The sequence below is a fragment of the Grampus griseus genome (assembly GCF_964374135.1).
Source record: "Grampus griseus genome assembly, chromosome: 2".
NCBI classification, from domain to species: Eukaryota; Metazoa; Chordata; class Mammalia; order Artiodactyla; family Delphinidae; genus Grampus; species Grampus griseus.
In genome coordinates, this window is record NC_139018.1 from 144237386 (window position 1) to 144249557 (window position 12172).

The 12172-nt window shown below is 41.2% G+C and overlaps 1 protein-coding gene across 4 annotated transcripts in view; it reads left to right on the forward strand.

Moving 5' to 3' along the window:
- The window catches only part of MTHFS (methenyltetrahydrofolate synthetase), a 254605-nt gene that overhangs the window by 47307 nt on the left and 195126 nt on the right, over positions 1–12172 (forward strand). For 2 of the 4 annotated variants that reach the window (XM_082647168.1, XM_082647171.1), the window contains exon 3: positions 3511–5053. The exons of 1 other annotated variant lie outside the window; for it this stretch is intronic. In XM_082647168.1, the coding sequence (XP_082503294.1) occupies positions 3511–3743 (233 nt within the window). In that variant the 3' untranslated portion in view covers positions 3744–5053. Of the gene's footprint in view, positions 1–3510; positions 5054–12172 lie in introns of those variants that run through there. One more of the 4 variants, XM_082647169.1, reaches the window with a different exon arrangement.

Genomic DNA, 12172 nt, shown 5'->3' on the forward strand with positions numbered 1-12172 from the left:
CCCACTTAAAGTATCCTTGCCCTGCTGATTCCCTTGTTGCTGAATCTAATGATATTGTCTTGTCCTCACCTTACTCCCTGGTTGGGGAGCTAAGATCCCACATGCCTCATGGCCAAAAAACCAAAAAAAACATAAAACAGAAGCAGTATTGTAACAAATTCAATAAAGACTTTAAAATGGTCCACATAAAAGAAAATCATTTATATATATATATATACTCATCTTTCAGGTTGGCCTAGAATTCTATTAAAATTCAAGCATGGAGGATGACTTGGAAAAAATTATGGTCCTCAAGGAAATTTTCGATCTGGTAGGGCAGCCAGAGACATATACAAACAGCTGTAGTACAAGGTAGACTTCCGGGAGAGCTATAATCGGAGTACAGAGAGGAGCAGGAATAGAGGCGGCAGCATTAATTCTAACGCGAGGGATTTGAGAACATTGTTTTCTTAGCTTTCTGTTTCCTTCCTTCATTCTCGTCTGCCAACTGCCCACAGGTGAATGCTCTGAAGTTCTACCTTCTTTTTCTCGTGTGTTGACTCTGATGGAAATTTTCCTGGCTGTCCTTTTGTTACCTTTGCCTTAAAAAAAAATTATGGTAAATAACACATAACATGAGATCCACCCTCTTAACAGATTTTAAAATATATGGTACAGGCTTGTTAATGTTGTACAGTAGATTTAACTCTTCATTTACTTCTTCCCCCAGCCCCTGGCAACCACCATTTTACTTTCTGCTTCTATGAGTTTGGCTCCTTTCGATACCTTCTGTAAGTGGAATCATGCAGTATTTGTCCTTCTGCAACTGGCTTAGTTTGCTTCACCTAATGTCCTCAAGGTACTTCTACGTTGTAGCGTATGACAGATTTTCCTTTTTTTGCATGGTTGAATAATATTGCATTGTATGTACCACATTTTGTCTATCCAGTTATCTGTTGATGGACATTTAGGTTATTAACAACTCTTGGCTATTGTGAATAATGCTGTAGTGAACATGGGAGTACAAGGATCTCTTCAATACCCTGACTTCAGTTCTTTTGGGTGAATACTCAGAGACGTGATTGCTGGATCATATGGGAGATCTATTTTTAGTTTTTTGAGGAATCTCCATACTGTTTTCTACGGCAGCTGCATCTTTTTATATTCCCAGCAACAATGCACAAATGTTCCAATTTCTCCACATCCTCACCAACATTTATTGTTTTCTGTTTTTTAAAAATATGGCTGTCTTAACAGGTGTGAGGTGATGTCTCATGGAGGTGTTAACTTGCATTTCTCTGATTATTTAATGATGTTGAGCATCTTTTCATATACTTTTTGGTCATTTTTTGGTCTTCTTTGCATAAATGTCTATTCAAGTCTTTCATCCATTTTTTTAATTGGGTTACTTGTTTTTGGGTTGTAGGGGTCTCTTTGCCTTTATCTCCTAAATCTTTTTGCCCCTACCTGATGAACTCCACATGCCTCTGCTACTCCTCAGCCTGGTCCTTCTGCCCTATTCCCTCCTCATCACTCTGCTCCTGCCATTCTTCCCTTGGTTTCTTTCTTTTTTTTTTTTTTTTTTTTTTGCAGTATGTGGACCTCTCACTGTTGTGGCCTCTCCCGTTGTGGAGCACAGGCTCCGGACGTGCCGGCTCAGCGGCCATGGCTCACGGGCCCAGCCGCTCCACGGCATGTGGGATCTTCCCGGACTGGGTCACGAACCCGTGTCCCCTATTTGGCAGGAGGACTCTCAACCACTGTGCCACCAGGGAAGCCCCTTCCCTTGGTTTCTGAAATACACTCAGATCCAACTCTGGCACATTCTTAAAAACCTAGGTCAAGACAAAGTTGCCCATGGATCCTTCCCTGACCACCCAGCCATGTCGCTGTCCCTCTGCTGAAGTCTCTAGGACTTCTTGTCCCTAACACTTTTTGGGCAATTGGCAGGCACTGCTGCCTTACGTTGGAATGGATGTTACGCGTGTGCATTTTTTATGTTAACTGAACTCCGTCTCCTGAAGGGCAGGGATGTATCTGTGTATCCCCCAGAGGACTTTACAAAGCACCTTTGCCACACTGTAAAGACGCAAGAAACCTAGGAAAAGCTGTGTGCGTGTGTGTTCTGGGTATAATGACGGAGCTGAACTTTAAGCCCAAGAGTGCTCTGGCAACAGCAGGAGGACTTGGAGGAAGCAAAGTCAAGTGCACAAGCCACCATTATTCCCAAGAGAGATGAGCAGGGCAGAGACAGGGAGGAAAGATGAAAGTCAGAGACCAGGGCCTCTTAGCAAGTTGGGATTGGAGTAGGTGAGCAGGTTTCCATGAGAAGGTCAGGACTGTAATCTGAGGCATGCTCTGCCAGGTTTTTGCAGGCAAGGGATTACAGGTGTGTGCTGGGAGCCGGAGAGAAGCTGAGTTCACCTCATGGCTCTGCAGGGAGTCGTAACAGCTGCTACAGTGGGGCCAGCCTAGCTGGCAGTCTGAATACCTCTACTCTGAACACTCTGTTCCAGAGAATTCATGGCTTCCAACCCTGGTATGTGCTTGCCAGCAATGCTGTATGAGTGGTTAGCCCTTGCTAAGCTGTAGGTCACCCAGAAGCCCCCAGGACAGCCCTCAAAAGGCCAAGGCTCAGTACAGGAAGGCTCCAGACAGACTGCTGCGTTGCGTAAGCGATGTGCCTCTTGAGTAGTGCTGGTGCGTCATGCTCCCTGCAAGGGGCTGGGGGACCATCCCCTGGACCTCACAAAATCCATGGACATCCTCGTGACCTTTATAGCATTCATCACACCTTTCACTGTGGTCAGCTTTTTATAACTTTCAAGACCCTGCCTTCTACCTTGAGCCCCAGCAGCCAGCTCTGCCCTGATGATGCCATGGCCAGTTCTGGTCCCTGTGTTCCCTGGGAGAGTTCCAGCCAGAGGACCAATTATGGGTCCCCATCTTGTACCTTTGGAATGTTCCTGAGTGGGTCGAAGGTTGCTCTCACATGAATCCAGGGAAGCAGGACAACCCGGCCTTCCCTCTCCAGTAAGAGGGGAAATGAAGAGGGTAAGCTTGGTCCTCTTAACAGCTAACCCTCCTTCTGCTCATCGACTTTGAGAATAGCTCCGTCCTTTCTGGCTTCTTTCTGACCCTCTCCCACTCCTTCAGTTGTCAGTGTCCTGGGACAGTATGTAGGGTCAGCTGTATGCTTAAAGAAAGAAAATTAGAGAAAAAGGAATTCTTAGGCCCTATCCCTGGAGATTCTCTTTAACTAGGTGTGGACGGGGCCTGGGAATCTGGCATTTCTGTACAGGTATACATGAAAGAACGGCTAGGGGATGGATGACGGACTTACTAGTTGCTGAGTAATTTTTACTTCTTTCTTTGTCCAACTCTTTACTGTTAGGATTTTTCTAGAGTGATCATGTATTTCTTTAAAAATCAGAGAAAATGATGTCATTAAAAAACAAAAACCAGATCTGGAAGCGATCAGTCTTTTCCAGACACCATTAACCTTCGTAACTTTATTCCTCATTTCCGCAGGGGGACTTGATCTCATCTTCATGCCGGGTCTTGGGTTTGACAAACACGGCAACCGTTTGGGGCGGGGCAAGGGCTACTACGATGCCTACCTGAAGCGCTGTCTGCAGTCCCAGGATGTGAGGCCCTACACCCTGGCCTTGGCTTTCAAAGAGCAGATTTGCCTTCAGGTCCCTGTGGATGAAAATGACATGAAGGTAGATGAAGTGCTTTACGAAGACTCCTCAGCATCTTAAATCCTGATGACCACAGCCAAATAATCAAGGTTTTGTGCCAGAGAAAAGCCAAACGTGTATTTTCCCTTGTCAGAAATTAGTGGAAATTGCACAATAATGTGAATATGGGCTGTAGTGTTTTCAGTGTAATTGTTAGATACCGAACATGAAACCATTTTAAAAAATCAATAGCAGTGTGTGTAATAGAACATTAATTAAAACGGAGGCTATCACCATATGATTTTCAGCTTAACTTTCTGTCCCAGGTTGATCTTTCTGTTTTATAGTTTAAGTTAAATATTTATGAGGCACTATGCTCCAACTCAGAGCGTGAGGGGAAAATAAACTCATCTGTAGTGGACACTTTCATTAAGTCCTGTCATGGGCCTGGGTCAGTCTGGCATGCATATGGAGATTCAGCAATTATTAAATGATTTATTGGTGTTTGCTTTGTGTACAAAGTTCTCCAAGAATATTATACCCTTTCATCATGGCTTCACTTGCTCAACCTGAAATTTTATGTCTGACAGTTTGGAGCTTTTGATGGTTAAAGGACTGAAACCTTTTCTGATTTAAATATTTTAATTTCGGCCGATTTGTTTCCATCTCTGCTGTTCTGTGTGTCAGTCACTTACGAGTTTAAGATCTGATATCCTGTAAGTTAGAAATTATTTCTGTTTATGGGTGGTATCTGCTTTGGAAATGAAATTTGGGCTGAAGGTTGGCAGATGCCATCACAGCCAGGGAAAGGGAATTTTGTGGGGGGAGGATTTGGTTATAACCAGAGACCCAGGGGGCTTCCTGGGTCCTGCTCTCTCACTCACACCCCACATCCTGCCTCTCACCAGATCCTGTTGATTCTGCTTCTGGAAACCCTCTTATATCTGTTCCCTTCTCTCCTCGCCCTGTCATGCCTTTTGTCCAGTCTCTCAGCATCTCTAAGCTGAACTGGTCAAGAGCCTCAGCCGTGGCTTCCTTGCCTTCAGTCTGGTCCTCTTCATTTTATTTCTCAAACTAGAGTCAAAGTGATCTTATCAAACATGAACCTGATCATGAAGGACCCCTACTTGTCTCTTTCTAGCCTCTCTTCTCCCCGTATTCTTCTTCTGTACAACTTATGCAAACGTTCACATAGCTCCCTAAACACTGCCAGCTGCTTCTGCCCTTTGTGCCTTGTAAGTGTGCTTTTCCTCTGGCTGCAGTGCTCTTTCCTCTTTTGTTCATTTGGAAGACTCCTGTTTATCCTTCAAGACTCAGCTCCAATGTCACCTCTTCTGTGAAGTCTTCCTGTGTTCCTTCACTTGTTTAAGTGGCCCTGGTCATTGTCCTCCTTATCACATTGTCCTACATGTCAAATATTAATGGCCATGTCTACCCTTTCACCAGACTGTGAGTGCCAAAGAACAGGGATAATCTTTATACTTCCCCCTTTCGGTAGACACACAGACAATGGTGGGTGTTAGATAATTTTTTTAAAAATCCAAGGTACTAGAATTTATTAGATTGCTAATTGTAATTTATATTGACATAAAATTATTTAGCCTAGAAATTAATACTTGTTAGTTTGGAGGAAAGACTTTACTTCTTCGGCATTGTTTTCGACTCCAGAAACATATTTTCTAGTTTGTGAAGAAACAATTTATTTAGTGACCTGTGTCTCTCCTCATTTGATACTCTCATCCACATGAACAAATCGGTTTTCTAGAACTGGCCAGCATAAGCGCTACATGTGGCCGTTGAACTCTGGACGTGTGGCCAGTCTGAATGGAGAAGTGCTGATTCAGATTTTGACTATCTAGTATGACAATGAGAATTTTTTTTGAATGAGTTAGTTGAATACATTCAGATGTGTTTCATTTGAAACATGCATCCCTGTTCATAATACCATATGATTTGGTGTTTTATGCACAAAACTAAAAACACTTAAAAAATGTCAATTGGGCTAAAATCAAATGTTCACAATATAGTATATACAGTATATACAGTGAGAAATGGGAGGGAGACAGAATTTCTACAAGCTGTGAAACCACATTACCGTACTGGTGAGAAATCTTAAGGGTTACTTCAACCATAAGGTTAAGGTGAAAGTTAACATAGCTGACATGGCTGTTGGTCTGAAGTGGTTAAACAGTAAAATTCCTGGACGGCTGCAGGTCTGGAAACTTTAGAACTTTAACACGTTAGAACTTAATCTGTGTTGTTCTTCTGGCAAAGGAGAGCATTGAAAAGCCCCTCCCCAGCTCCTCAAGTGCAAACAGAACACAAAATCAACTGGCCAGAAGACCCAGGGGCTGAGATTCAGGAAAGCCCGAGGGCTGCAGGGTCCCTCGCCTGGAAAGAGGACCTTTCCCTAGTGACCATTAATGGGCAGTGGTCATTGCGCAGAGGGTATAGGAAAGGGGAAAAAGCCCTGACGGTGCAGGTGATGATGACACAAGCAGAGGCTGAGAACAAGGCCTCAAATTCAGGAAGAGAGCCAACATGAAAGAAGAATGATTATGGTCTTAGGTGAGGGGACAGTCCAGGCAGAAGAGAAAGAGCAACAAGATCTGAACAGAACAATCCTTATTATTGGAGAATTGGAAATATATGTATGTCTATAATTGCCTATTCTATAGAACTGTGCTTAATTTAACCAGAAAGTAAACCATTAACTTTAGTTCATCTGACAGATATCAGCAAGAACAGTACACTAATTACAGAATTCTACTAAGTAAGAGATGGATAACTGTGTCTTATGTCTAGGCGTGGATGACATGGTGCAGAAGCTTATTGGTTTCTGGTCCCAGTTCTTTTTTTGTTTTTTTTTTCCTTTCAGAGATCATTGAAATTCAGTTAATCACATTGCATTTAGTCATAAGTTAACATGCTTATTTCCTCCACTTGCCTGTCACCTCCTCAAAGGAAGATTTTCTGCCAAGTTCATGGTTTACTCCAGTACCTATCACAGTCCCTAGCACAAAATAAATGGCCTATAAATCCTTGATGAAGGAATGAACCAATGTGTTTGTTGCCCTGAGTGCGTGGTGACCTTGCCGGTTTTTACGTTGGTTGCTATTTGCTGCTGAGATTCTCTCCTTTCAGCATCATCTCAGGGTTGGATTATTCTGGAACACATTTTCTATTACTGCAGTTGCAATTCTTTCCTTGGCCAGTCCATATGTGTGTGTTGCATTATCTGTGCTGTTTGGCCTTGTTAATACATTTCTTCTTTGCATCTTTATGGTCATCTTTCCTCCTATGTCCAGGCAGTCTTAGGCCTCCTGCCCTGTAAGGGTGATCTCTAATCCCTGCAAGCCCCTGCCCCAAATATATGTTTATTTATGTGCTTAAAAATAAGTGGAGAGATGTTCAAAATGGCGGAGGACTGAGATGTGGAGATCACCTTCCTCCTCATAAATACATCAAAAATACATCTACATGCGGAACAACTACAGAACAACTACTGAACGCTAGCAGAAGACATCAGACTTCCCAAAAGGCAAGAAAATCCCCGCATACCTGGGTAGAGCAAAAGAAAAAAAACAGAGACAAAAGGATAGGGACAAGACCTGCACCAGTGGGAGGGAGCTGTGAAGGAAGAAAGGTTTCCACACACTAGGAAGCCCCTTCGCGGGTGGAGACTGCGGGTGGCGGAGTGGGGAAGCTTCGGAGCCGCGGAGGAGAGCACAGCAACAGGGGTGCGGAGGGCAAAGCGGAGAGATTCCCGCACAGAGGATCAGTGCCGACCAGCACTCACCAGCCCGAGAGGCTTGTCTGCTCAGCCGCCGGGACGGGTGGGGCTGGGAGCTGAGGCTCGGGCTTTGGTGGATCCCAGGGAGAGGACTGGGGTTGGCTGCATGAACACAGCCTGATGGGGGCTAGTGCGCCACAGCTAGCTGGGAGAGAGTCCGGGGAAAAAGTTTGGAACTGCCAGAGAGGCGAAAGACCTTGGTTTCGGCGTGCATGAGGAGAGGGGATTCCATCCCAGTGTGCCCACAGAAGGCAGAACACCACCTAAGCAAGCTCCAGAGATGGGCAATAGTAGAGGGAGATCAGCTCGGTGCTCTGTGACCACCTAGAGGGGTGGGATAGGGAGAGTGGGAGGGAGGCAGAAGAGGGAGGAGATATGGGGACATATGTATATGTATAGATGATTCACTTTGTTATACAGCAGAAACTAACACACCGTTGTAAAGCAATTATACTCCAATAAAGATGTTAAAAAAGTAAGTGGCAAATTTCTTTTTAAATAATAATTATGTATGTTAGGAAACATATACATAAAAGGAAAAGATGAGATCATTGAAACAGTTATATCTATAATTTATAATATAATGTACTCAATTTCTATAAAGGAGAGCAACGTGATGGACGTTTTTTGGAAATTTACTATTTTTGAAAACCTTATTTTAACCCCTTTTGAATGATTCAAAAGTCTGGTTCTAATTTCAGTTTATTTTAGTATTTGGTTTTAAGGGCTTCTATAGCTGAAAAAGATGCCTTCCAGAAATAAGCAGATCCACATGGAAGCAGTACTGCCCTTACACTAAAATTTGCAGTTCTGTCAGTTTTGCAAATTTTTTAAAAAGTTGAAATTGGGCGAGTAAGTATCCATATTCTTGAGGTGGATTATTCTTGCATATTAATCAGAAGATGCTGCACATTTACTTTGTTAGTAAATGGGTTTTAAACTTATTGAAACTCCTTGAAAGATTTTAAACTGAGTTAGAAAAATTCTGCTTCCAAGTTTTTTAGTTGTGCAGATACCAAAGTGTTTATAGGTGTCAAGCATAGTTTATCGCAACATAATCATATAATGATGAAAATATTTCCAAATAACCGTTTTCAGTATGCTCTCTCCATATCATGTTTCTTTCTGAAAAAAGCTCCTTTCTGTGTCTTAGATGATATATGACTTTTACCCTGAGGATTCAAATGAGATGTATTTGGTGTGGAGGTGTGGAATGCAGGGAGATATTTGCTTAGGTAGCAATTTACTGGTGGCCATTTATAATCATAGAAAAGTCAAAAAGTTTTGAACACTCAACCTTTGTGTAAAAAAAACGTGCAAAATTCATCTTTTTTTTTTTTTTTTTTAGTGTTTATTTATTTGGTTGCACCAGGTCTTAGTCCAAGCAGGCAGTCTCCTTAGTTGTCGCATCTGGGCTCCTTAGTTGCAGCTTCTGGGCTCCTTAGTTGTGGCTCGCCAGCTCCTTAGTTGTGGCACACGGGCTCCTTAGTTGTGGCATGCAAACTCTTAGTTACGGCATGCATGTGGGATCTAGTTCCCTGACCAGGGATCGAGCCCAGGCCCCCCGGCAGTGGAAGTGCAGAGTCTTAACCACTGGACCACCAGGGAAGTCCCAGCAGTGCTTTCTACATGGTATCCAATAGTATATCTTGACAAATGTGCCCAGATATTTTTACCCCTAAATTGTTTTATGAGTACTTCATCCATATTTCCATGGCAGGAAGAACAAGTGTTTTCTACATGGTATGCTACATTTTGGGTTTTTACTATTAAGGAAGAAAAAAGACAAACATTTAGGATTATATTTAGGGAACATTGTTTAAAGTATATTAGTTAGTAATTCATGATATTAAATATTACTGAAAACATTATGGAGGTTTGTCTTCATCTTCTGGACCCATATCTTCTGCTAACCACAGTGGCTTCACACTTTTCAATATATATTTGAAGAGTGAGGTTCATCATTACTATGATGAGCACAGATCCCTGATACAAAATATCTTTGTGATCATTTCAAGTTTGGCAGCTCACTTGCTGGCAAATCTCACTGTTCTTTTTCCTTGTCGTATGGCTGATGAATAGCTTTTACCCGTAGCAGAAGTATATCGGCTGTTGTTGCTCGCTTGTGTTTGCATTATTCGAATTATCTTTGTGCTACTGTTTCTTTGCAAGAATCTTTTTAAGCCACTTTTCCATTTTAAGAGGGTTGGTTTAGTAAAAACTACATAATGTAACACATAAATCCATGTGCCTGGAAATATTAAAATAACACAGTACGTCTCAGTATGCTGAAAGGAACGAAACACTTCCTTTCACAGTATCCAACAGCTATTTTCTGGCTTGCATACTAACTGGACATGGGGCCTTCTGATGTGCTGGCAGAGTGAGGGGCCGACATCAGTCTATGTTTTAAGCTTCAGCAAAACTTAATTCCTTGTCTTTTAAAGATAAAAAATAAATATAACTAGAGATTCTAATTTCTTCCCAAGCCCCAGTGGTTCACCTTGCCCACTCCCTGGGGCGTGTCACCCTGTTTGGAGACCACTGCTCTAAGAACATGTCCTCCCAGCTGGATGGGTAGAGGGTTTGGTTCTCTGGTCCCTCCATTAAGAGGCGGCCTGAGCTGCAGGGCACTGACTTCATCCGCCCCTCCTCTCCTTGGCTCTTGTTGACCACATGTTTGTATCTGACCTCCCATGACCCTTTCATCTCGCTGATGCCCTGTGTACCAATACTGGTCTCCTTGTCTTCTGAGTGCTCTTTTGGGGCTGTTCTCTTGCCCACAGTGTTTTGAGTACTAGGAAAATAATTTCTCTAAGTTAGTCCTTGACAAACAGAGTGCCTTAAAGAACCCTGTCACCTAGGAAACAGCAGATGCCTTTCTTTCGGTTCTTTTCCTCTCAGACTTCGCCTGGCTGACCAGTATCCACTGTTTGGGTGCATCAGAGGACTTCTGAGCCTAAATAAAAGACGAGGAGCACTTTTTAAGTCCTTCAATTCTCTTTGCATTTCATACCTCTGCCCACCCCCCAGTTGCAGCTGTTTTTCTTATATGTGTCCCGTAAATATCTTACCTATACTTTTTTTTTTCACTTGATCAAGATTTATTTCAAGGCCTGAAAACACTGACTAATCAAAAGTGGCCCTACTGCCATTTCTTATAATATATAAACACTTAATATAAAAATTAAAAAATTGTAGACACTATTAACTAAGTCCTAAACCACACACTATAGGTTTTTCAAAAACAATAGTTATTTAACAAAATGTAAGGTGACAATATCAAAGAATTTTCACACTTAATGAGGATATAATCAGTCGCAAGCTACTCAAAGAAACACATCTTTTTTACACCTTCCATGTTTGTTTTTAACTTTGTTTCATAGAACCACTGATAATTGGGGCTTCTTTCAAGTATAGGATTTCTAACATGAAATTACATTTTCTAAGTATTTCTATAAATAAGAAATGAAAAAGACACATACTACATTGTTTGCCGTAAATTCATACACCAAAAAATCAAAACAATCCAACTGAATTTATTCCTGCTTCCCCCTTCTCCAACATTAGCTTTAGATGTTTTTCTAAATATTATATAAACAGTTTTGTTAAAATCAGTTCTCTCATTTATGCAGATTAGGGGAAAATGGTTTTATAATGAGTTATCTTTAAAATTACCTTCTAGATAGCACTCTTTAGCCTTAAATTACATTGTGCACACACAGCTACAACAGTTTGCATTTGCTCAGGAACATACAATTACATTAAAAACAAATAACTTTGTATTTCATAGTTTAGTTGGCTCTTAACTAGTTTCCCTAGGGGGGAAACAAGTATTTTGTGTTGTTTAAGAAACTGGTATATATAAATGAACTGCTAGGTGTTCATTTAAACTTTGGGGAAACCTACAGATGAAGTTTTGGATGTTTTTTCTAAAATGCAAGAGATATGCACTTAATCACTCTTCATATAGTGAAGGGATGGGATGGCAGATACAGACGCAGATGAAACTCTACATTTTGTAAATGTAGAGTTGGATATTCTAAATGGAAAAACTGACACACAATTGTTTACAGAAAACAAAGGTTAAGAAAAACGTTGAAGAATATCTACGCTTAAAGAGGGAAGTGTTATACGACACAACAATGAGACCTAGACATTCGAAAAACACTCATTTTACTGTTTTAAAAGAAAAACAAAAAACTAATAGGGAGAGAGTCTAGACCAATTAGAACTGAGGCAGCTGTAACAAAAATGGAACCCAGTACAATGATTTGAGCCCTTAAAGGAAATGACTAATTGAAATGAATTTTCACAAGTCTTTATGTCTATAATAATATATAAATGCACAAAATATCAAAAATACGAAGTCTGGATTTTTCCCCTTAGGTTTGTAATAAACTGTCAAACCTCTGCTTAATATAGTTACTTTTATAAGCCTTCTGATTAGCAGAGCATGCTACACAGTACATGCATGCTAAAATTTTACCATGAGAATTATAGTTCTCATCTCAAACTAGTGACTTGCCTGTTACCCATATTTATATATATTTCATTTCTATTAAAAAACACTTAAGACCTTTCAAGCGTACATTTTAATCAGCATATTACATAAAAAAGAATCTTGATTTTTAAAATGAACCTTTTTAGTACTGTAACATGATGGGTTTAATTGAACAGTTGGAACGTAATATGGTAACTACATTGTACTGTTTAA